Genomic DNA, 22,577 nt, shown 5'->3' on the forward strand with positions numbered 1-22,577 from the left:
ATAAACTATATTCTCATCATCACCACTACCATTTCCGTCGTCATTATCACCATAATCATCATCATCATCATCACCATATCATCACGTCTCACGAATATTTAACCAAATTATTAGTTCAATGTCCTCTTTCAGAAATCTTTCTAGTGATTTTTGACGTGAATACGCTTTTTTTCGATTTATAGTTGATCACAAAATGTAACATTTTTAGCGTAACACGAAGCCCAATAAGCCTGCGCTAGATGTTAAATATGCCAAAGCGTACACGTGCTGCCATCTCTCGAGTGTTGCGTAATCTACTTGCAAGTGAATAACTGACGAAAGAAAACCAGTCATGCATAGCATACTACTTAGTAACACAAAATCAAATACAATGAAAACATTAAAAAGTAATACACCAAAGACCTATTCACGCAATCATCGGGATTCTGAGGAGTCCCCTATCACTTTTTTTTCTCGGGACCGGTATTTCGATAAGAAAGGCCTACGAAAAGAACAAGCTAAGTCATTTTTTCTTTATTTTTGGTTTTTGTTCCCATCTATTAGTTCATAAAGTGAACCATTTTTCTAGTAAATCAGAATGCATTGTAACATGGTAATTTAAACTAAATGAGATGTAGGCCTAATCTAATCATGCCTTGTCAGTGTATTAAAGGTAAGAAATGCTCCCCTGTAAAATATAAGAAAAGTGACATAGAATGTTCTTTCTGTGAACCCTTCATATATTATATCCATTTATTCGTAATGACATAATATACCAAATTATGATTTATGATTTTTAATACTTTTTTAAGAGAGTAGATATGATTTCTAGGTACAGTTTCATTTCTATCTAATTGTAAGTATACCAAGCTATTTCTCTATGAAATTCCATATCTGAAATATTAAATTCTGAGATACCTCTCTTTCGAAGGATTAAAATTTTATCATTACACAGTAATGTGAAAATTGTAGAAGTGTTGTACGAGTACGAGTCTAGTATAGTACTTTAAATCTTTCTTAGGCTTCACAAATGAATAATAAGATGATAGGAAAAATATAGTGAGAAGAAGGCAAAAAGAACGTAGAAATGAATTAATATTATGTATGAGACTGCAGTATTTTATGTAGCGACGCTTTCAACAGCAAGTTTATTCGGCGACGAACTTCAACGTAATCGAGAAATGGACGGCAGATTTTTGCCTTGAGCCTTCGATCAAGGACGAATTCTTTTACGTGCCTTAAATCTTAGACACGGTCCTTCCAGCTTCACTTACGTCCCTGAAAAAAGCATGCTAAGGATTTTATCATAACTTAAAATCCATAATCTTCGGTCTTCAAGCAGGTTCAAACCTCGGATCCAACTAGATCACGAAGGACGACAATATGTAAAGAATATAATAAATACAACAGTTACAGTACTAATAAATGGAAGTAAATATGTACACTGTATAAATATGAATAACTTATAAAAATAAAGAAATGAATAATTAACCAATAAATAAATCAATCACTACCTTTCAAGAACTTGACGTCTAGCAGTCCGTTTCGTTTCTATCAGCCAAAGACGTTCTTCCAATATCTTTTCGATATTTCAAGGTCTCTTTTTTATTGAATGGTATTCAAACATCTCTTTCCGTAATCTTGTACTGTCCATTCGTTCTACATGACTTCTCTAGTTCACTTATTTGCTTTAGTTTTTTCCTGTCAGTTTCTTAATGTTCGTTTCAGTTTTATATCTTTATTCCATTTGTGGTCTAATGAAGAATATTCAGGAACTGGGCCGCACAGGAGTCTTATTTCCATAAGAAATAACCACCTCCTTTTCTTTAGTTTTTCCTAGTATTCTAATTCCACTTGCATAGCTAAAATGACACTGGAACAGCTGTTGCTTCTTATAATTTAATTTGTGTATTCTTTCTCGTTTTCCCATCAAATTTTGACTTCATTGTTCCGCACATGCCAAAAATTGTGAAGTTAACTGCTGTCGTATGATATCTCCTCAAGTACGAGTAGGGCCTATATAGGCTACTATGTACAAAATGTCTACAAATGATTAAAGCAGTTTCAACGAATTACTGTAGGCACATTATTAATTTTAACATATGATCACACAAACTGTAGAATTAGCTACGTATCTACCCACCAAGTTCTTTTTTTTTTTTTTTTTTTTTTTTTTTTGACATTTTACAGATACTCGATATGAGCTCCTCTAGTGACTCTGCACACATTAATTCTGTAATAAAGTTCGTCCCACATTTGATGTTGCGTGTTTTTGTCAATTTGAAGAAAGGCAATGAAGCAAGCCCGGAGTTCTGGCAGATCAGCCGGTAATGATGGCAGAAAAACACTGAAGCCTACACTTACCTCCATACAAAAAATGCCACTGGATATAAATCGGGAGAGCATGGAGGCCATGACAACAGTTCATGATCATTCCCGATACGACGAAACAATTATTAGTTTCGCAGTCTGGTGTTTAAGAAGTCACGAACGCGAAACTGGCATGTACGTGCTCAACTGTTTCTTCAGGCACAGGATGACAACCCATTGATTTCCCTTTATAGAGGCATCCCGTAGATAGAAACTGTTCATACCATCGCCAAATGAAGTTGGCGCTGGATGATTCTATATGGATATTCGTTCTAAAGTGTTGCCGAACCTTTGTGAAAGGTTGACTTGAATTAAATTCGGGGTTAGCGTACGTTTTCTGTCTACTGTATCTTGCAACTGGATACATATGCTTGCCGGATAATTCAAACAAACATTTCAGAGATATTTATAACACTAAAGGTGATCACGAAATAATACGCCCATTAAACATCATAAACCTCTTCAAACATTTGCAGATACTCCATATGTATTTGAAAACCATGTTGGATCTGATAAGCTGTGCAATAATATTCAAATTTTATTGGTAAGTTTGATAGTTTAACAATAAAATTTGAATATTACTCCGTATGTAGTTAAATGCAGAATCATTTCCGAATAAAATTTTCTCCATTGTTATGTGGTTTATAACAATCTATTTTCTTTAATGAATAAATAAAATATTAATAAAACTATATAACAAAACAAGTAAATGATCATAATTATTATAAAATAATATAAACGATATTATCGCCGCTCTCTCAATTTTAACATTCGGCAGGTTTTTGAGCGGCCTCGTTCATAACATTCGGCAGGTCTTTGAAATTTAATTGTATTATTGTTTTCAATTTCTTGTGTCGCCGCTCCAATTACTCACCTCAATTTCAATATTGCAACCAATAAGCTGCTTCCATTATTAAATGACACCTACTTGTCTAATCCACGTGGAGTAAAATCGAGGTTGCAATGTCTTGTGCTGAGGACGAACATTAAGGTGTGTGATTAAAAATTATTATTAAAGCGTTATTATTAAGAGTTAAGAATGTAAACGTACTCGTATATGAAATAATAATAATAATAATAATAATAATAATAATAATAAAAGCCATTTAATAATATAACAAACTAGTGCTTATTCTTATCGAGGAAGTAGACGCGACAACGTGACGCTTATGCTTAATTTACAATGACGCGACACGCGACGCGACATCGCAGTATCGCGTCGCGGACTGGTGTTCACAATTCCGCGACTTGAATCGCTGGTTCGTGTTGATTAGGAAACTTAAAATGAAACGATGCTTGCCTTCTCGGTTTTTGGAGTAGAAGGAATTAACATATCATAACTATATGCGGATGACATCTTCGCAATTTGATGATGTCCTGCATATCATTGGCCCTCAAATACAAAAACGTCCAATGCGGGAGGCACCCAGCAGAGCGTCTAAGCGTAACTTTGAGGTTAAGTTTCACTAATAGTTGGTATCTCTCTTTAAGAACTTAGTTCTCTCTCTTTACGATTTTCGTATTTTAACTACACAATGTCCATTAGACCTACAGTTTTAGAAACAAGTCCTGTAATCTGGGATAAATTAAAAGCACCTCATTAAATGGAAACTCTTTGAGGACAATTTCACGAAGGTGGAAGGAGGATACCTATTGGAAAAAAGTAAATTTTCCGAAGTTCATGGGAGTCATGGATGGAAAGCATTGTGTATTTCACGTAAACAAACCGTAATATAAAAGGTGAACCGTAAACAATGTCATTAATTTCAGAGGGTTATTCTTTGAGATATTTTAAACAAAAAAAAAAATAATATAATTTTTGTTTTCCTTTTGCTTCCTTTTCGAGATAAAAACTGTTTTATATGAAACATTTCTTACCGTCTTTTGGAAAAACCATTGATTTAATTCCCAATATGTTCAGTCAATTTAAGAGAGCTCTGTATTATGATAATAAATACGCAGAAATTTGATGTAACAAATATAACGTTTTAAAATGCCTTTTCAGAACGAAAATTTACAATTGTTCAGATGAAATTTCTGCATTTTGAACGACAAAAACTATTTTTTTATCATAATACACTGCTCTCTTAAATTGACTAAGCATATTGGGAATTAAGTTAATTCAGTGGCTTTCCCAAAATACGCCATGAAATGTTTCACATAAAACAATTTTTTTCTCGAAAATGAAGCAAAAACGAGCAAAATTACATTAACCTTTTTTGTTTGAAATATCCCAAAGAATAGCCCCTTGAAATTAATGACATTACCCACGACTCACTCTGTATAATTCAGGGTATCCTTTAACCAATTCTATCAACATCTCATCTGAAAAAGTATTCCATTTTGTTGCAGACGACGCTATAATAAACAAAACACATACGCATTCCGGTAACGTCGCGCGGTAAAGGTTAACTCAATTTTAACTTTTGTCGCGTCGCGATCTGCGTCGTGACGTCATGGAACTCGGATTTCCTATTGGTCTATAATTTATATAATGTCGCGTCGCTGTGTCGTGTCGCGTATGTCGCGTCATTGTAAACGATACATTAGAGTGAAACCTACAGAGCAACAATCGGTCGGGAAAATTATGTTTTAAAACCACACCTCACGTTATTGTACAGTATGATGCCGACATGTTAAGCAAGAGGCCGCGGCGATTATAACAGGTATTTGACATCAAAATTAACTTTACATTATTTTAGTGTTATGATTTATTATTTTAAAATGAGAAATTAATAAAAAGATGAAAAAATGGCAGTATCTTCATATGAGTCTAGAAAATATTTGCTAATGCTGGTTACGATAATGAGGTTAAGTACAGAATGTTATGTCTTTTAATATATGGCATAGCAATTCAAAATGTGATTTTAATTTGTAATTGTGACTTTTAATTTTAAATTACTAGGAGGTATCGTAAAGAATGCTTAGGGAATTAGAGCCTCGTATAATATAAATAAAACATTTTTAAAGCTGCTAGTGACGTAAGTAGCATTCATATAATATGTTTGCATTACGTCATTAAGTACACACGCACTGTCATTTGCTTATGACTTGAGGTTTTTCTTGAACCTTATAGTTTAATACCTTAATTTTCTACTGCAGGACATGAAAATTAATAAAAATTATCGTGTCAAAATGATCATCTTAGTGGTGCTGAAATTGCTACAATTGCAATATTCGTGCTTTCTGTACAACATGTCACCTTGTCTCAACCTTCAATCCTTCACTAACAAACCATAAATTACATGGTAACAGTGTGCATGCTGAAAGGTATTATTATTCCAAGAATCTCTCATGTTGCATAATTGTGAATTAAGTCTGTATTCATCCTTTATTGGCATTTCATAGAGACTGGAAGTAACAGCTTTCCCATTATTACATGTGACATATAAGTACCAAGTTCTGATGGAAAAGTGACATTTGTTCATGGTCATCTATTTGTCGAATATTATGTAACTATTCCTCAAAATGGGTTTAGAACAACCAAAGAGGATACAAATGTCAGATTTTCGATTGACGATTTTTTAAAAACTCTCATGTCATTGTTTTATTATTATTAATTTATTATTATTATTATTATTATTATTATTATTATTATTATTATTATTATTATTATTATTATTATTATTATTATTGGATAATTAACTGTTATTCATAACTTATTTTATTTCGTTCATTAGGTACACTTGAATCTTGCAGCAAAGTGTATTTATTTATCCCAGTTCCGTTACTCTTATTCCTGTCTAACCGTTACATGCAATCATAGGGATTTATTGAACTCCCTTGTCACTTTCTTCGTTTTAATTTTTTTTATTTGTCAGGTGTTCAGCATTTAAATAGGAAGTTGGCATGAGTGAAAGAACCATTATAGAAAGTCTGAAATGATCTTGCTAAAACTAACCATGTTAAGCACAATTGAAGGGTTCAGAACCGTAGTGGGCCAAGCGCCATTTACTAAAACCGTAGAAAACAAGGGTTAAAATGAAGTTATCAACAGTAATCTCACTAGACGTTTTGATTTATCTAGAGGAAATCAAAACTCGAGTGGGATTTAATTGACTATTACACGATTAGAAGAAAGTATATAAAGATTAGAAGTAACGAAGCACTCCAATACAATAAAATATTAATTGACTTACGAAAATACAACTGTCTTCAAATGTATTATTGTACCATCTCAACATTACAAATATTACGCTAGATGCATGCTAGATGGCAGTAGTGAGCAATGCCTTCTCGTCGAGAAGTTCTCGATCTATTATACACGATGGCAATGTTACTAGTCAAGAAGGCTTTGTTGATTCAGTTTCATTTTTATTAAAATGCAACATTCCACTTCAATTATCCGAATCCCAGTAATCAACGTCACTTGACAGATGATTTTCAATAAATCTTAATATTAAACAATCTCTGATACGTGACTATCCTTAATATCATATAGCAGAAGCTATAACATAACCTAACTAATATACACAAGTGTTAGAAAAGTTTTAATTAACGACGATGACATAAAAAATAAACGTGAATAATTTTAAAAGGAATAATTATTGAATGTACAATTTTCAAATTTGAATGTGGTTGGTGGTTCAATTGATGTTATATTGGACGTGTGCGTAATAGAAGTGGAACTCGTTGATTTAGGCCTACATGGTGTATTCAACTTATTCAGGATTTCCGAATGGTGCTCTTAATTTATTTGTAAATAGGATTTCAGAAGATGCATAGGTATGATCAGTGATTTTTATTAATTCGTTCTTGAATGCCAATGCGAGTCATATTTGAAACTGCTGTGCATCGACTGGAGTGGTTTGTAATTATATATATATATATATATATATATATTTGACGTTCAGACCAGCGCAGTTTCAAATGTTGGCAAACAAAGAAACAAATGCTAGGGACGCGATAAAATTAAACAAATGCTAGGGACGCGATAAAATTAAACAAATGCTAGGGACGCGATAAAATTGTGCGATAAGCAGCCATGATTGGTTGAAATACGTTTTATTGGTCAAAAGTAGTATGACGTAATAAGAGTGTAATAGTCACCATAATTCAATGGAAATATATAGTAATATAAAGTATACACATTAAAACTAAATGATATGTCAATATTCATTAAACTATGGTATTCACTTAACTTTAACCCTTGCTTTCTCCGTTTTTAATAAATGGCGCTTGGCCCACTATGGCTCTGAACCCTTCAATTCAAGTAAGATTACAGGCAACATTACACTCAGAATCAGGAGATAGATGGATATTTTATATTTCTTACATAGAAACACAGATTTTGTGGTAAGAGGTTTTGAGGTAGATGTCCTAGACGTAAAGACATCCGACGTTTCGGAACTACATGTGGGCTTCATCATTAGGAAAGTTAAAGAAAGAGTAAATGGGAAATGGGGAAGCGGAAAGGAATACTGCCTGCTGAATCCATTACCAAGATCTCTTCTCCCAGGACTGAGCCAACTCTCGGTAATGGATCCTACAGATAGGTTCCCACGTTCCCCTTTCCCTGCCGTCCCTGACGATGGAACCAACATGCAGCTCCAAAATGTTGGATATATGAGGTGTACAGTTCCAAAAACCTCTAAATATACTTTTTCAGCAAAATGATTTTTTTAATCTCTTATTGACTCATATATCAATAATGTTCCAAAGAGTTCTACATACGTATAATGAAAAAGTTCATCTGAAAAATAGTTACTTTTCCAATTTCCTCTAAATACCTAGACATCTTATAATAAAAACAAAAAACAGTAAAAGTTATTTTTTTTTTCGTTTCATGAAAAAATTTCACGAATCGATTTAAAGGGTTTTGGGACTGCACATCTCATATCTATATCCAGGACATGGTGCAAATACTCAAAAGTCTTTCAACACGTTGATCACCGTGAAAGTTTCAGATTTTACTTAGCACCTATTTTATTGCCGGATATGCGTTTGTGTAAATATGGGCACACCTACCAACATAGGAATGTTAGGCACAACAACCATGTCATCTATGTCACCATTGGAGAGATCTGGGTCGAACTCGAACACCTTCCGTTGGTTGAAGGTGATGGTGTGGTTGTCGTTGATCGTCAGGTTCACTTTTTCCCATGTTTCTCTGAAATAAAACACAATACACTGCATCAGATAAAATAGATCAAGCAAACCTATGCCGTTACAGTCCCGAAGGGCTCTTAGGGTGGCGGACTGTTAAGGCTCCCTCCTCCTGAGACAATCAGCACCGAGTAGCAGAGGGAATGTCAGTCCTACTAGATGGTGGCTTTTTCCACCAATTAAATAAATCTAATACTAATTTCTGTTAGAGGCTGAGTAAACCCAGAACTATAATGCGACCGAAAGAATTAGATCAATGGAGTAAATCTATTATCCCATCAGGAATAAAACCCGGTAACTTCCGGCATGAAGCACAACGTTTTAACCTCGATCTAACCTAAAAAAAATACATTTACTACAACACCTATTAAGGAATCTTGTACCTAGATTATATACATTTTTAAATAATATTTGCTCTATGGTATTCCCATTTGGGGTAATAGTACTGGCAATGCTAAAGTACTTGGTTTACAAAAAAAAAAAAAAAAGCTTTACGTATAATAACTGACTCTGCTTATGATGCTCATTGCAGACCTTTATTTATTAACGAAAGTACCTTAACAGTGTTGATTGTAAGATTAAATTAAATTCTCAAAAAAGATTACGCACAGCAGCTGTAACAATAAATGGTTACAGGAAATGGAATGTGAAGAATTTAATTTAATTTATTTAACTAGCTAGAGTGTTAGGTGGGAGACGAGAGGGAAAAAGATCTTTGGGGAGGCCGAGACGAAGATTGGAGGATAATATTAAAATGGATTTGAGGGAGGTGGGACATGATGATAGAGACTGGATTAATCTTGCATAGGATAAGGACCGATGCTGGGCTTATGTGAGGGCGGCAATGAACCTGCGGCTTCCTTAAAAGCCATTTGTAAGTAAGCTAGCTGGCTAGTGAGTACAAATTAAATTTATAAAACAAAAATGTTTCTAGCTACTACCGTAAGAGCCAGGATTGTGTACAGTGTGGTCTTAGCCAATAATATAACATAAAATCGAATCGATTAAGTGTTGCGTTATCTACAGCAAAACCAATATCTATATTTTTAGTTGTTTGACATATTAAGAGTAATATTAATGACTTTATTGCTAGAAGCATACATCATATTCATTTAATCTCGCAACCATATGTAAGGTTGACTAAAACTAATAAAAATTTGCTACATAGTCTACTCTTGACATTACCATGTGAATGCCATAGTTACTGAAAATAGATTCAAGTGTGTTTTATACAACTGAATTTTTTTTCTCTTGTACGGAGGAGGGACCCGAAGGCTTGCACTGCAGCCTGAGGCTTATTGTGCTTACCACTCCTATTCTTGCAGATGATTGGGTAGCCGAACGGCTGCGCTCTTGTACAAGTACAGCACGACTCACCGTGAACTTAACTGGGGCTATTGTGTGAATGATAATGATATGTAAATTAATAACGGAAAAATGAGTCCGAGGTCCAACGCCGAAAATTACCCAGCAGTTCTGCTTCAATTGGTTGAGGGAAAACCCCAGAAAAAACTCCAACCAGGTAATTTTTCTTAACCAGGATTCGAACCCGAGCCCGCTCATTTCATAGAGAGACATGCTGACCATTACTCCACAGCGGCAGACACGCAACTGGCATAGAAAATATCCTTTTTTACAATATTAACGACTTTCTTGAATTACCTTTCTGGATATCGTACTTTAAAACTCTGTATGTATTGTTACGTATTGTATTATGTTTATTATATCGATTGCTGAGAACCAGACTGTTCTAATTCCAACTTTTTATAAGAAATAAATCTGTTTCATTGTGTTCCAGTTCTTGTCTGCATATATGAATCGAACAAAATTGTAAATATTCCTCTCCATAAGGTTGCTATGAAGCTATTCCAAATTGTAAAATGGACTTGGAACAGTCTGGTTCTGAGCCATTCGATATGTGTATAATGTGTGTATGTCTATAGCATTGTCCTAATGTTCACAATAGTAATAAAGCAATTATTCCATGTCCAGAGCACCGTATCTGTGTAATTAGTTTACTACTGCTACTAAGTAAGACAACCATAGTTAAGTTATATGAGTGTTTCAAAGCAATGGGACTGGCATTCGTGATGCGGCATTATTAACAAAACGTTAGTGGGCATATTTTCTTCGAGTGGCTCATTTTTTCCTCTCATTACACTGCTACTTCATTAGCTGCGTTACATCATCTAATAGTCTTTGAATAACCTCAGATGCAAAGATGGATTGTACAGTTCTGGAAAAAAGAAATGGCTAATTTCCAGATACAAACATTGCGTATGTGCAGTAAAAAGAGAGAAAGAGCGCAACTGAAAATGGCGGCTCCGTTCAAACGTTTTGGTGAAGCTAACATTAGTGAAATAGAATTTTAGTAAGTCAATTAATACCTATTTCATTGTATTAGAGACTTTATTTCTCCTAATCTTTATATACTTTATCACCTCCCTATCATTTGTTTCTTTGTTTGCCAACATTTCAAACTGGAAATTTTTTACGGTAGACCCTACTATAAAACATGCTTTGCAATCGTCATTTGTTTACAGCATAGATAGTCACCTGAAAATGGCGGTTCCGTTCAGACGTTTAATGAAGCTTACATTGGTGAAATAGAATTTTAGTAAGTCAATTAATATTTTATTATATTAGAGTACTTTATTTCTTATAATCTTAATAAATTTTCTTCTAATCGTGTAATAGTCAATTAAATCCCACTCGAGTTTCGATTTTCTCTAGATAAATCACAACCTCTAGTGAGATTACTGTTGATAATTTCCTTCATTTCTTAATTGAATATAAGTCATATATCTGTACAAGTATTTACAATGAAATTAGTGAAGTGCTCTTTGTGGAGTGCAGTACTGTATGGGGCACAAATATAGACATTACGACGAAGTGAAGAGAAGCAACTAGAAACATTTTAAATGTGGATATGGAGAAGAATGGAACGTGTAAAGCCGACAGACAGAATAAGAAATGAAGCTATGTTGGAAAGAGTGGGTGAAGAAAGACTGATGATGAAACTGATCAGGAAGAGAAAAAAAGGGAATTGGTTGGGTCACTGGCTGAGAAGAAATTGCCTACCGAAGGATGCACTGGAAGGAACGGTGATAGAGAAAAGAGTTCGGGGTAGAAGAAAATATGAAATGATAGACGACATTAAGATATGTATGGACCACGTGCAGACTAAGAGGAAAGCAGAAAATAGGAATGATTGGAGAATGCTGGTTTTGCAGTGAAAATAACGAATGAAAATGAATACTGTATTTCATCTGGATGATCCATTGCTAAGCAACTGACGTCAGAACAGTGTGACGTAACTCATTGCAATTGCTTATCAACTGGCATGCGGCGTCGAAATTTTCGTAAAGTTTTATTCATTTAACATTGGACGAGTCCAACAAATGTTTCACGTAAAAAAAAAGATGTAGAATATAAGTGTAATGGATGTAAACTCCATAAACACGTTAGGTGTAAACACATCAAGATGTAATGTAGAGTTCAAAGTGAGACTAGAATGTCCTATGACATTTTTGCGACAAAGTTTCTTTTCAGAGTTATAGGACAAGGAAACAGGAACAATATGCAAACTATTTCTTTCATTACACCAATCAGCTTATAGTTTATGAAGGGCAGTGCGTTCAACCATCAAGTCAGAAGTAATGACATTCCCGAAAGAGCAGACCTGCTTCGAAAAATTGAAGGTGGACAAAGGAACGATTTTCTAAATGGATTTAATGGTGTCACAAAATCTCTGAAGCGATGAGCACGTCTCTGTCAATTAATTCGCAAATGCCACTTCAAATATTTACATGTATTATAGGACATTGTAGATTACGAATTACAGTTTATATTATTTGTTACTTATTCTTTGAATTATAACTATGAAATGAAGAATTCGCACAAGAAGAGTCACAGGATGTTTTAATCCTAGTTTGATGTTTACATTAAACATCTACAATTTATATTTAATTTATATAATGTATAACCTGCAAAATGTAATAAAACTCTTATTTCACTAGTAAGAATACCGTCGTTCTTTAAGTTCGTACTCACAAATTCTACCACTATTTCATATTAATGTACAAAAATACAAGTAACAAGTCCATCGCACGATAGCCCAAGCAGGACTAGGCCTATCGCCGACTTCTAGCTTCATGTCCGCATGCCTCAGCAAAGGTGGATGATCATTCAACGAATAGGGAAATAACGTATTGTCAGAATCATGATTCTCCAGCCGTTAAGCCTAGCGTTCGAAATGAGATTTCGCTATATACTTCCCATTCATTTACTGAAATTTCATGATAAAATTTTTGCCCTCAGGAGGACTCGAACCAACGCTCATTCCGTATCAATAGCCATTCCGTATCAATAGCCTATGGCAGGAAGCTTTAGGCCATGCGGTTACAGCGCATGATTATTACTATTTCTATTTCCATTTCTACTTCTATTACCAGTAATAATAATGATAATAATAATAATAATAATAATAATAATAATAATAATAATAATAATAATTCTCTACGAACGTTAAACTAAATGTACGACTGACATAAACTACAAACAACTGTAATTGTTTTGATTTTTTAACTTAAAAATTTGTCCCAAAGAAGGAGAGAAAAAAATTACAATTTCTGTTTTTGAAAATTATTAAGATGTAAGTTTTCATAAGGATATCATGTTTGCATAATCCGATATCTTTCTCATATACAGGGTTGTTCCCGATCGCTGATAACGAATTTGAATGACGTCATGTGCGTCGGGAATCACACCGACAGCTGAATTGCGGCGAGAGGTGACAGATCAGTAGTGAGTGATTTCATAATCAAAGTGCACGGTGTATCACAGTAGCAATGCCCAAGAAAATCGAGCCTTTTTGGGAGGGGTACATAACAACTCTTTCCGATGCCAAGTACAGTTACGTGAAAATCATAGGAGCCTGCAAAAAAACGTGGTTTCGTTATTTCCAAGAAAGGCACCTTGTGTGTACCTAATAAGACTGACAAAGTTCGGATGGGATTAATTCCAGAGTGGAAAAAGTAAGCAAAGCCATCCCTCATCACAAGTCACCGCACCCCACGAGATGATACAAATGAATTCCATTCGAGCTTTATCAATCTTATTAAGTACACAGAAGATGCCTTTTTTGGAAATAACGAAACCTCGTTTATTGCAGGCTTCTTTTATTTTCACTTAACTATACTTGGCATCGGAAATGGTTGTTATGTACCCCTCCCAAAAAGGTTCGATTTTCTTGGGAATTTCTACTGTGAGTCGCCGTGCACTCTGACTATGAGATCACTCAGTACTGGTCTGTCACCTCGCGCCACAGTTCAGCTGTCGTGTGACTCCTGGCGCACATGATGTCATTCAAAATCATTATCAGAGATCGGAAACAGCCCTGTGTTTTTGTTATTTACTATTTTGTTTTAGAGCAGAACAGCTACAAATAGTAATAAGAAAAAGAATTACATGATTGTATTAAAAAAGCAAAACTTTTTGTCCTATTACTGCATAAAAAATATAAAGCCCGTGGTCCAGATAACACAAGGATTTTCTCCGGGAGCTCCGGTTCCCCTGTAGCATCCCAACAAATCTCCATAATCATATATCATCTCATCGAGGATGTAGCGTAGACCAGCTTCCTATGGCATACCTTGGGTAAATTGGTCTACATAACTGGCTTCATTAGGGTGAATGACGTAAGTCAAGTTCCCACCATTAGTATATATAATGCAAAAAAAATGTTAATAATTGTGACTCTCATTTCTCTACGTATCTCCTTCTTCATGTATAATATATTTAGAGATCATCAATTTAGCATTTGTCCCGAATTCACTGTAATATAGACAGCCCTAACCATCTAGTACAGGGATGTCGAACAGCGCTCTCAAACTGAGAAACGATTAATACTGTTTCCTACCGTAGCTGAGCTGAAACGACAGTCAGCTCGCTGTAGCAGTGTTCTGTACGCAGTGTGTTTATCAACTCTGGCGGCTGGTATGGATATGGAACGACGATTCAATAGTGAGTGGACAGATAAATATTTATTTATCTTAAAGGACGGAAGGGCACATTGCTTAATATGTAGAAAAGAACTTGGATACATAGCCATCATAATATTAAAAGGCATTTTAATTCCACGCATCATGTTGAAGCTTATGGACCAGAAACGTTATCCGGTTTCACTCGTGAAAAGGCTGTAGAAGAATTAAAATCAAGATTGAATTCAGAAAACCTTCCATCATCATCGGGTGTTAGTAGAATAACCTTGGTTTGTGCTAGCTACAAAATTTGTGAAATTATTGCAACGGCTTCAAAGCTATTTACTAACGGAGAATTTGTGAAAGGCTGTCTCATAGCTGTTGCAAAAAGGATATGTCCGCAATACGTTAATGATTTTAAATCTATATGTTTGTCTCGTAATATTTTTGCAGAGCGCGTATCATAAATGGGAGATAACTTGGAGGAACAACTGATAGCAAGAATGAAAACTTTCACTTATTACTCACTATAGCTCTTCATGAACGTACCGACCGGAAAGATACGGCGCAGCTAGCTACAGTATATTCATGAGTGTCGATTCAGATTTCAATGTTCATGGAGAGCTTGTAGATGTCATTTCACTAAAGGATCGAACTGGAGGGGGAGGAGATATTTTTGAATCTGTAACAAAAACTATGAACAAATTTCAAGTCACGCGAAAAGTAATAAATTTTATACATCAAAACAGTTTATGTTTCTGAACTTGAAGTTGCACTGCTACAACACATACACACAAAGTTGATATTTTTTAAACATGATATTAACAACATTATTATTATGATTTGCCTATTTCCGTCACTAACGAACAACATTCATGGAATGACCCAGTAGATAAAACATTATTATTATTATTATTATTATTATTATTATCATCATAATCATAATCATAATTCATGTAGGTTACATTCTTTGTTTATCAGAGTTCATCAAGTGCAAATCTAAACTGAGTTCCTAATCAATTGGTAATATGTATAAAAGTTATCAGAGTACCAGCCGCCGCAGTTTCACTTTTGTTTACGATCATTCGGCCGGACTGCCTGCTACCTGTGTTCAACCGTTGCACGGTAAGGGAGGAGTGAAGGCTCTGCAGTTCACAGCTCGAGAGCGCTGTTCGACATTCCTGATCTAGTACGTTTCGATAAAAGAATATCATCTCCAAAACTTTTAAGAGTTGTTTTCTAGTCTTTCTTTCGTTCTAGGTTGGTAGTTCAAACCTTGTGAAGTAATCATTAAATCATTTGCCAAATTAGCTTCAAAGTGTGGCAACGATGGCATAGAGAAAGTCATTGCAGTGTCTTATTGCTGCTCATTGTTGCAGGAACGGGGTTAACAAGGTCAGTTGGCAGTCAGTGCCTTTGGGTCCGGGAAAGACGGTGTCTTGATTGGGACAGCTTACATGGGACCTAGTCGCGTTTGCCATGTGATCAGGAAGCTGGCCTCATGGAGAAAACTTCCACTTTCACTGCGGCATCTGCGCGGACCGTTATGTAAACACACGCAACGAGCAAGAGCGGCCCACGGAGAAAACAAAAAAATTACTAGTCCTGGGGCTTATGTGAAATATTAGTTTACGCAAGCACCATCTAAGACGACACTTAAAACCTATTCTGAGATTTTCTTCCGTTTCTCACGTTTACGAAGAGACACCATGGTTTCATTTCCTGTAGGCTATATTTATTATAATTTATGATTATATTCTCTATACCTAATTAAAAATATGAAATAGGGGTACAAATATGAAATAGTGTGATATACGACCTGAGACGTGTTGTATTTTAGTGGAAGTCTTCCAAATTATTACTCTTTCACGGGAAATGTGTTAGTTTGCAGTTAAAAACTGAAAAGTTGAAACGTTTATCATTATTGCGTTTTCGAGGAAAGTGAAAATTTTGGCGTTAAGTTCTTTTCTTGAATATACTTGTTGTAAATATTAAAATATTGTATTATGTTCTTAAAGATACATAATCTACGTTTATAACAATGTATGTTTAATTGATTTCGTTTTTAAATTACTCGTGTACATCTTTATATTCTTCATCTTATACAGTTTCAGTTGCTAGAAATTGGAACTCGCTTCCGAGTGATGTAAGGGGTTGTTGGACCATAACTTTATTTAGGTCAAAATTACATAAATTCTTTCTTAACAAATTAATTGCTGATTAATATTTATTACATATAATGAAACTAAAATCTGTCCATTCTTATTATTATCATCATTAATTTCTCTAAATAGATTTACAAAACCTCTAATGGAAATTACATTAATATTCTCATTATAGAACTATATTTTAGATTTTTATATATATATATATATATATATATATATATATATATATATTTTTTTTTCTCCCTGTAACATAGTTCTAGTAAGCTTATATTAAATTAATTTTCATCATTTTACTAGCTATCTCAAATCTCAAATTAATTATAATTGATTGAATTAAATTAGCTCATAAATTAAGTTACTACTTTACCTTATAGGTTTATCTAAATTTAAATAAATATGTAGCCTACTAGTCGTTAAAACTTAACTGAAGAATATTGCTGGAGAACCTTTTAAGTGTAATGTAAATATTCGTAATTTAAATATGCATTGTATTGATTAAGGCTGGTTGAGTGGAAGAGAAGGCCTTATGGCCTTAACTCTGCCAGCGAAAATAAAACATTATTATTATTATTATTATTATTATTATTATTATATTTTTTGAGGTTATGGCTTACAATATCAGCGTGTCAAGAATATGAAATACTAGTATTATTAGTATTAGGCCTACATCTTTATACCCTGGTTTTCTGTTTCGTTAGGTGTCTACTAGTGTTGGCACCTATAGGGGGAAGAAAAATCTCACCTTCCAACAAACTTAGAAAACATTGGTATGAAAGACTTACATATTTGTCTTGATGATGAAACCTGTATGCAGTTCCGAAACAGTCGAAGTGTTAAGTTCCATGACATGGCGGAATACACAAAAGTCTACTTTTGAATGTTATTATTAGAAACTAGCACTATGGTTACGTATAGAGGAAGTGTTTTGCTCCTACTGAATGACAACCTGCGGGCGCTCCTGCATCTCATAGGCTGTGAATGGTCCTCGTAATGGAGAAGGGACATTACATAAAGAACAGCGTATCTGAGAGGCAACGTTATTCTTCGTGGAAGTTTTCTCTTCTTTTAAAACATTGCCATTGTTAATACCACCGCTATTCGCCGCTCCTGGTAAGTAGGCCACGCTGTCAGTATAGCGGCATTGTTGAACACGTATCTGTACGCCTTCACTCGCGATCTCGTGTTAAACGCCATTCGGAGCGGAAAGTGTAAACAGTTTAAATGAGCAAAACGTTCCTGTCATCATCAACCTGCTCGTCGTCTGTCTACAGCCGGACCATAAGTGGCCTCACTTTGATCAGCTGTGAATTTTAATTATGCCGAGGCTCGAACTACAGAATATTTGGCTGCAAAACTTTTAGATTCAGGTTTGACCTCCAGTACAGGTTTAAGAGCCTAGTAGGGTCGATGATAGTTTGGTCCGTAATTCGTTTGACCTTATAACCTGGTGTGTCAGTTTAGTCCGGGGTTGTGTGTCAGTTTAGTTCTGCTCAGAACGAAAAGCTCATGGCATTTTGCCACTACATATTAAAAGTCTATGTAAGTCCCACATTAACGTTTTTTCGCCATATTCAATATTCAAGTAGTTTGAACCGCAGGACAAATAGCTGCGAATCTTTTCACTCCAAATTAAATAGATTGGCAACAGACACACACCCAAACACATAGGGCCGTATTCATAGACATTTTTAGCGCGGGCTTTCGGTGGATTATCAGCGTTTTTCGTATTCATAAACCAGTGTTAGCGATATGATATGGTTTGAATTCTGTAAAAGTAACCAGTGGATAGCCGGGGCTAGCTTAGTACGCTCGTAGCGCGTGCTGCGAAATGTCTATGAATACGGCCCATACTGTTTCATTGAGCTTTGAAGTCCACACCTGTGGAGTAACGGTTAGTACGTCTGGTCGCGAAACCAAGTGGGACGGGTTCGATTCCCGGTAGAGGCAAGTTACCTGATTGAGGCTTTTTACGGGGTTTTCCCTCAACCCAATATGAGCAAATGCTGGCTAACTTTCGGTGTTGGACCCTGGACTCATTTCACCGGCATTATCACTTTCATCTCATTCAGACGCTAAATAACCTAACCTAACCTAAGATGTTGATAAAGCGTCGTAAAATAACCTACTAAAATAAAATAAAAAATCGAGCTCTGAAAGATATACAGAGCGAAAGTTACGTACAGCTGAGGAGTAGATCTCGTTCACGTCCAAATAAATTGTTGGAAAAAGAAAATTTTTTGCAAATAAAATGGCTCAATACGATTAATATAAAATATCACGGTTACACTTCATAAAATCTGTATGGTATTAATTATTATTAGAGGAGAAAATTCGCTCCGGCGCCGGGAATTAAACCCGGGTCCTTGGTTCTACGTACCAAGCGCTCTCACTATTGACCTACGCCGAAGTCCAATCCACTGCACCGGATCGAACCCCGCTCCTCCAGTGTTTTTCCCTTTGTGGCCTGACTCCAAATTGAGCATGTATGTTGACACTTTATATTAAGTCAACTGCCGTTATACAAGGAGCGCACTCAGTTGAGTGACTTGGTGGCCGTGATTCCACAGTAATATACACAGTAATCTGTACAGAAATATGCACTGTTGCTAGAAGAATATACGTAAAGATTATTATTTTTTGGTCCTACAGAATACTGTATATCTGTTATGGTAACAATTAATATTAGAGGAGAAAAATTCGCTCCGACGCCGGTGATCGAACCCGGATCCTTGGTTCTACGTACCAAGCGCTGTCACCATTGACCTACGGCGAAGTCCAATCCACATTGTAAAAAAGGGACTTTGAAAGGAAATGAAGACAAGAAGACACCATAGGGTTCAAAGGTGACATTCCAACTACGAGGTCTCTTAGTTCCGTATTGCACGGCTCACCGCTGTGGAGAAAGTCCGCCACGCAAGAGCTCTGCATTTTGTGTGTGGGACTGTACGCACAGTTACGACGATCCATCGACCATTGCTTCCGTGCTCATTGTCTGAACGCAAGGACAGATCAAATTGTTGCACGGAACCAAATAGTCCATCTCAGCCGACATTGTCTTTCAGAACTGAATACGATATTCTGCACGAATGAAATAAGACTAGTTTACTCTTATGATATGGGCACATAAAATATATTGTACGGTATTTACTTATAGATGTCACTCCAACATTGTGCCTCAAATGAAGATTTATTTTCTACATACATCTTGATTACACAACTTTTAACACTATATCACTTCGGAATATGTATTATATGTCTTTCTCGTGTTAAATTCTATCGTACCTGGTTAACATGTTTCGACCTGTTATGGGCCTTCTTCTGAACTGGTTGTTGCTGGTCTTGGCGCCTTTTATTTTGTTTCCTGTGGGGGTGTGTTTGTGTAGTGTAATGTGGAGTCAAAGAGTGTGTATTCTGAAATTGAGTTGTGTGTTGAGAATTTCAGAACACACACACTCTTTGACTCCACATTACACTACACAAACACACCCCCACAGGAAACAAAACAAAAGGCGCCAAGACCAGCAACAACCAGTTCTGAAGAAGGACCATAACAGGCCGAAACATGTTAACCAGGTACGATAGAATTTAACACGAGAAAGATATATAATACATATGTCGAAGATTTATTTTCCTCAAATTAGGAATCGGACCCAGGACTATGGGATTATAAGTACCATTCATGCCTTCTATATGAGAGGTTTAACCCAGGGGCCTGTTATCCTGACTTGAATTTTTCGTGATTTTCCAAGTCCCTCTAGGCGAATGCCGGGATAGTATGGATTTTTAGTGTTTCACGATGATTCTGTTCAGAAATAACTTTTCAGTATTCCACCATGTACTGGAACTACGGGAGTCTAGCCCGCTGCCTTCTCTTTTGCAACGTTACGCCTTAACTGCGTCGCTACCGTGCGCCTCGACTCGACTCGTTTCCAACCCTAATTAACCCTTCATCATCACTTCTCATACTCATATCGTCTACTGTGATAAGCTGCCACTTATCCGAGGAAATACCGCGCCATACAAAACGTGTTCTCTATGGAGATGACGGCGAGACACGGTAATATGGAGAAAGCCGGAAACAAAAATAGGAGCCGGATATTTGTCCCTTGTATTGTGTTTGTCTTGTAGTGACTTTCAATCATATTGAAAGAGTTACCAACGGATCTGTATAATTAAAAATACCAGCATAGGTTAAAAATCTATATAAATATTACAATATTAACAGTAGTATTAGGCAGTAGCAGTACTACTACTACTACTACTAGTAATAATAATAATAATAATAATAATAATAATAATAATAATAATAATAATAATAACTGTAAAAGGTATTGTTAAATGTCATTTCGTAACTTACTGTTGGCAACTAAGGATCTTATTTTTAAAGTCCTTTTCAACTAAAGTGCCTATTCATACTCAATGAGATGACGATGATGAATTTATGTTGATGATGATAATGGTGATAAGGCGATAATGAAGTGATGATTGTAAACGATACAAGAAACCTAGATATCATAAGAAAATGTACTGCTTTATCTATCATAAATCTCACAGAATCAAACCCTTATCTTCTGCGATGAAAGTCATCAACTGCATCGACAAACATGATGATATCTCCATTTAGTAGAAATAGCAGTTGTAGTAGAAATAACAATAGGAATAGTAGTAGTAGTAGTAGTAGTAGTAGTACTACTACTACTACTACTACTAAGATTTGTTTAAAATCATCCGTCTTCAAGTGAGGTTGACCATTGGGATCCGGAATTAACAAACACAAAAAGATAAAGAGAAAGGAAACGAGTAAAATAATTATTCGATTTGTACATTAAAACAAAAATTTATGTGTTAAAATATAGGTGATAGCAATAGTAATAGTAGAAATAATTGTAGAAGTAGTAATAATAACAGTAGAGGTAGTAGTAGTAGAAGTTATAATATGAAGAGTAATACTAGAATAAGCAGACCTAGTAAAATTAGTAGAAGTAGTAGTAAGTATAAGTAGTAAGTAGATAATAGTAGGTATAAGTTATAACAGAAGTAGTAGTAGTAGTAGTAGTAGTAGTAGTAGTAGTAGTAGTAGCAGAAGAAGTTGTAATAGTAATAGTAGAATCTTAGTAATAGAATTAGTAAAATTATTATAATTAGTAGTAGTAGTAGTAGTAGTAGTAGTAGTAGTAATAGTAGTAGAAGTAGTAGTAGTAGTAGTAGTAGTAGTAGTAGCAATAATAATAGTAGAGTAGTAATAATAGAAATATTAAAATTAATAATAGTAGTAGAAGTAGTAGTAGTAGTAGTAGTAGTAGTAGTAGTAGCAATAATAATAGTAGAGTAGTAATAATAGAAATATTAAAATTAATAATAGTAGTAGAAGTAGTAACAGTAGAAACAATAATTTAGTAGAAGTTGTAGTAAGTATAACTAGTAGTAGTAGTAGTAGTAGTAGTAGCAGTGGTGATGGTGGTGGTACTTTATCGACGCTTTCAACTGTATAAGTTATCCAAAATGGAAATTCAACGTGGACGAGAAATGGATAGCGAATTTTTCTGGAGAATTCTATCAGGAGCAGAGTTCCTTTACGTATCGTAAGTGTACGACACAGGACTCACAGCTGTATTTCCCTCCTGGAGAAGCCATGCTAATAATCTTATCGCCCTTTAAAATTAATTGTCCTCGGCTAGGTTTGAGCTCTCGACCCTTAGTTCTAACGACTAGCAAGGCAACTGCGAGACCACCGAGATGATAATAACTATGCCCATGCTCATGGCTTGTCAGTATAGTTTTTCATTAATAAACTTCAGCAGTTCATAGCATAAATACGCGTCAAAAATGACTTTCATACTCCATCTACAATTCTATCGTGCTATCAAAAAGGAGTGCGTTACATGGCAGTAAACATTTTTAATAGCCTCCCTATGGATATAAAAAATCAAATTCAAAACATAAGATTATTTAGGGCCAAATTAAAGAAGTACCT

The 22,577-nt window shown here is 35.2% G+C and overlaps 1 protein-coding gene across 2 annotated transcripts in view; it reads right to left on the reverse strand.

Moving 5' to 3' along the window:
* The window catches only part of emp (epithelial membrane protein), a 286,297-nt gene that overhangs the window by 12,396 nt on the left and 251,324 nt on the right, over positions 1-22,577 (reverse strand). For both annotated transcript variants that reach the window (XM_069828804.1, XM_069828803.1), the window contains exon 4: positions 8,317-8,458. In XM_069828804.1, coding sequence (XP_069684905.1) covers positions 8,317-8,458 — 142 coding nt within the window. The remainder of the gene's footprint in view (positions 1-8,316; positions 8,459-22,577) is intronic.

This window comes from Periplaneta americana, chromosome 6 (assembly GCF_040183065.1).
Source record: "Periplaneta americana isolate PAMFEO1 chromosome 6, P.americana_PAMFEO1_priV1, whole genome shotgun sequence".
In the NCBI taxonomy this organism is placed as follows: domain Eukaryota; kingdom Metazoa; phylum Arthropoda; class Insecta; order Blattodea; family Blattidae; genus Periplaneta; species Periplaneta americana.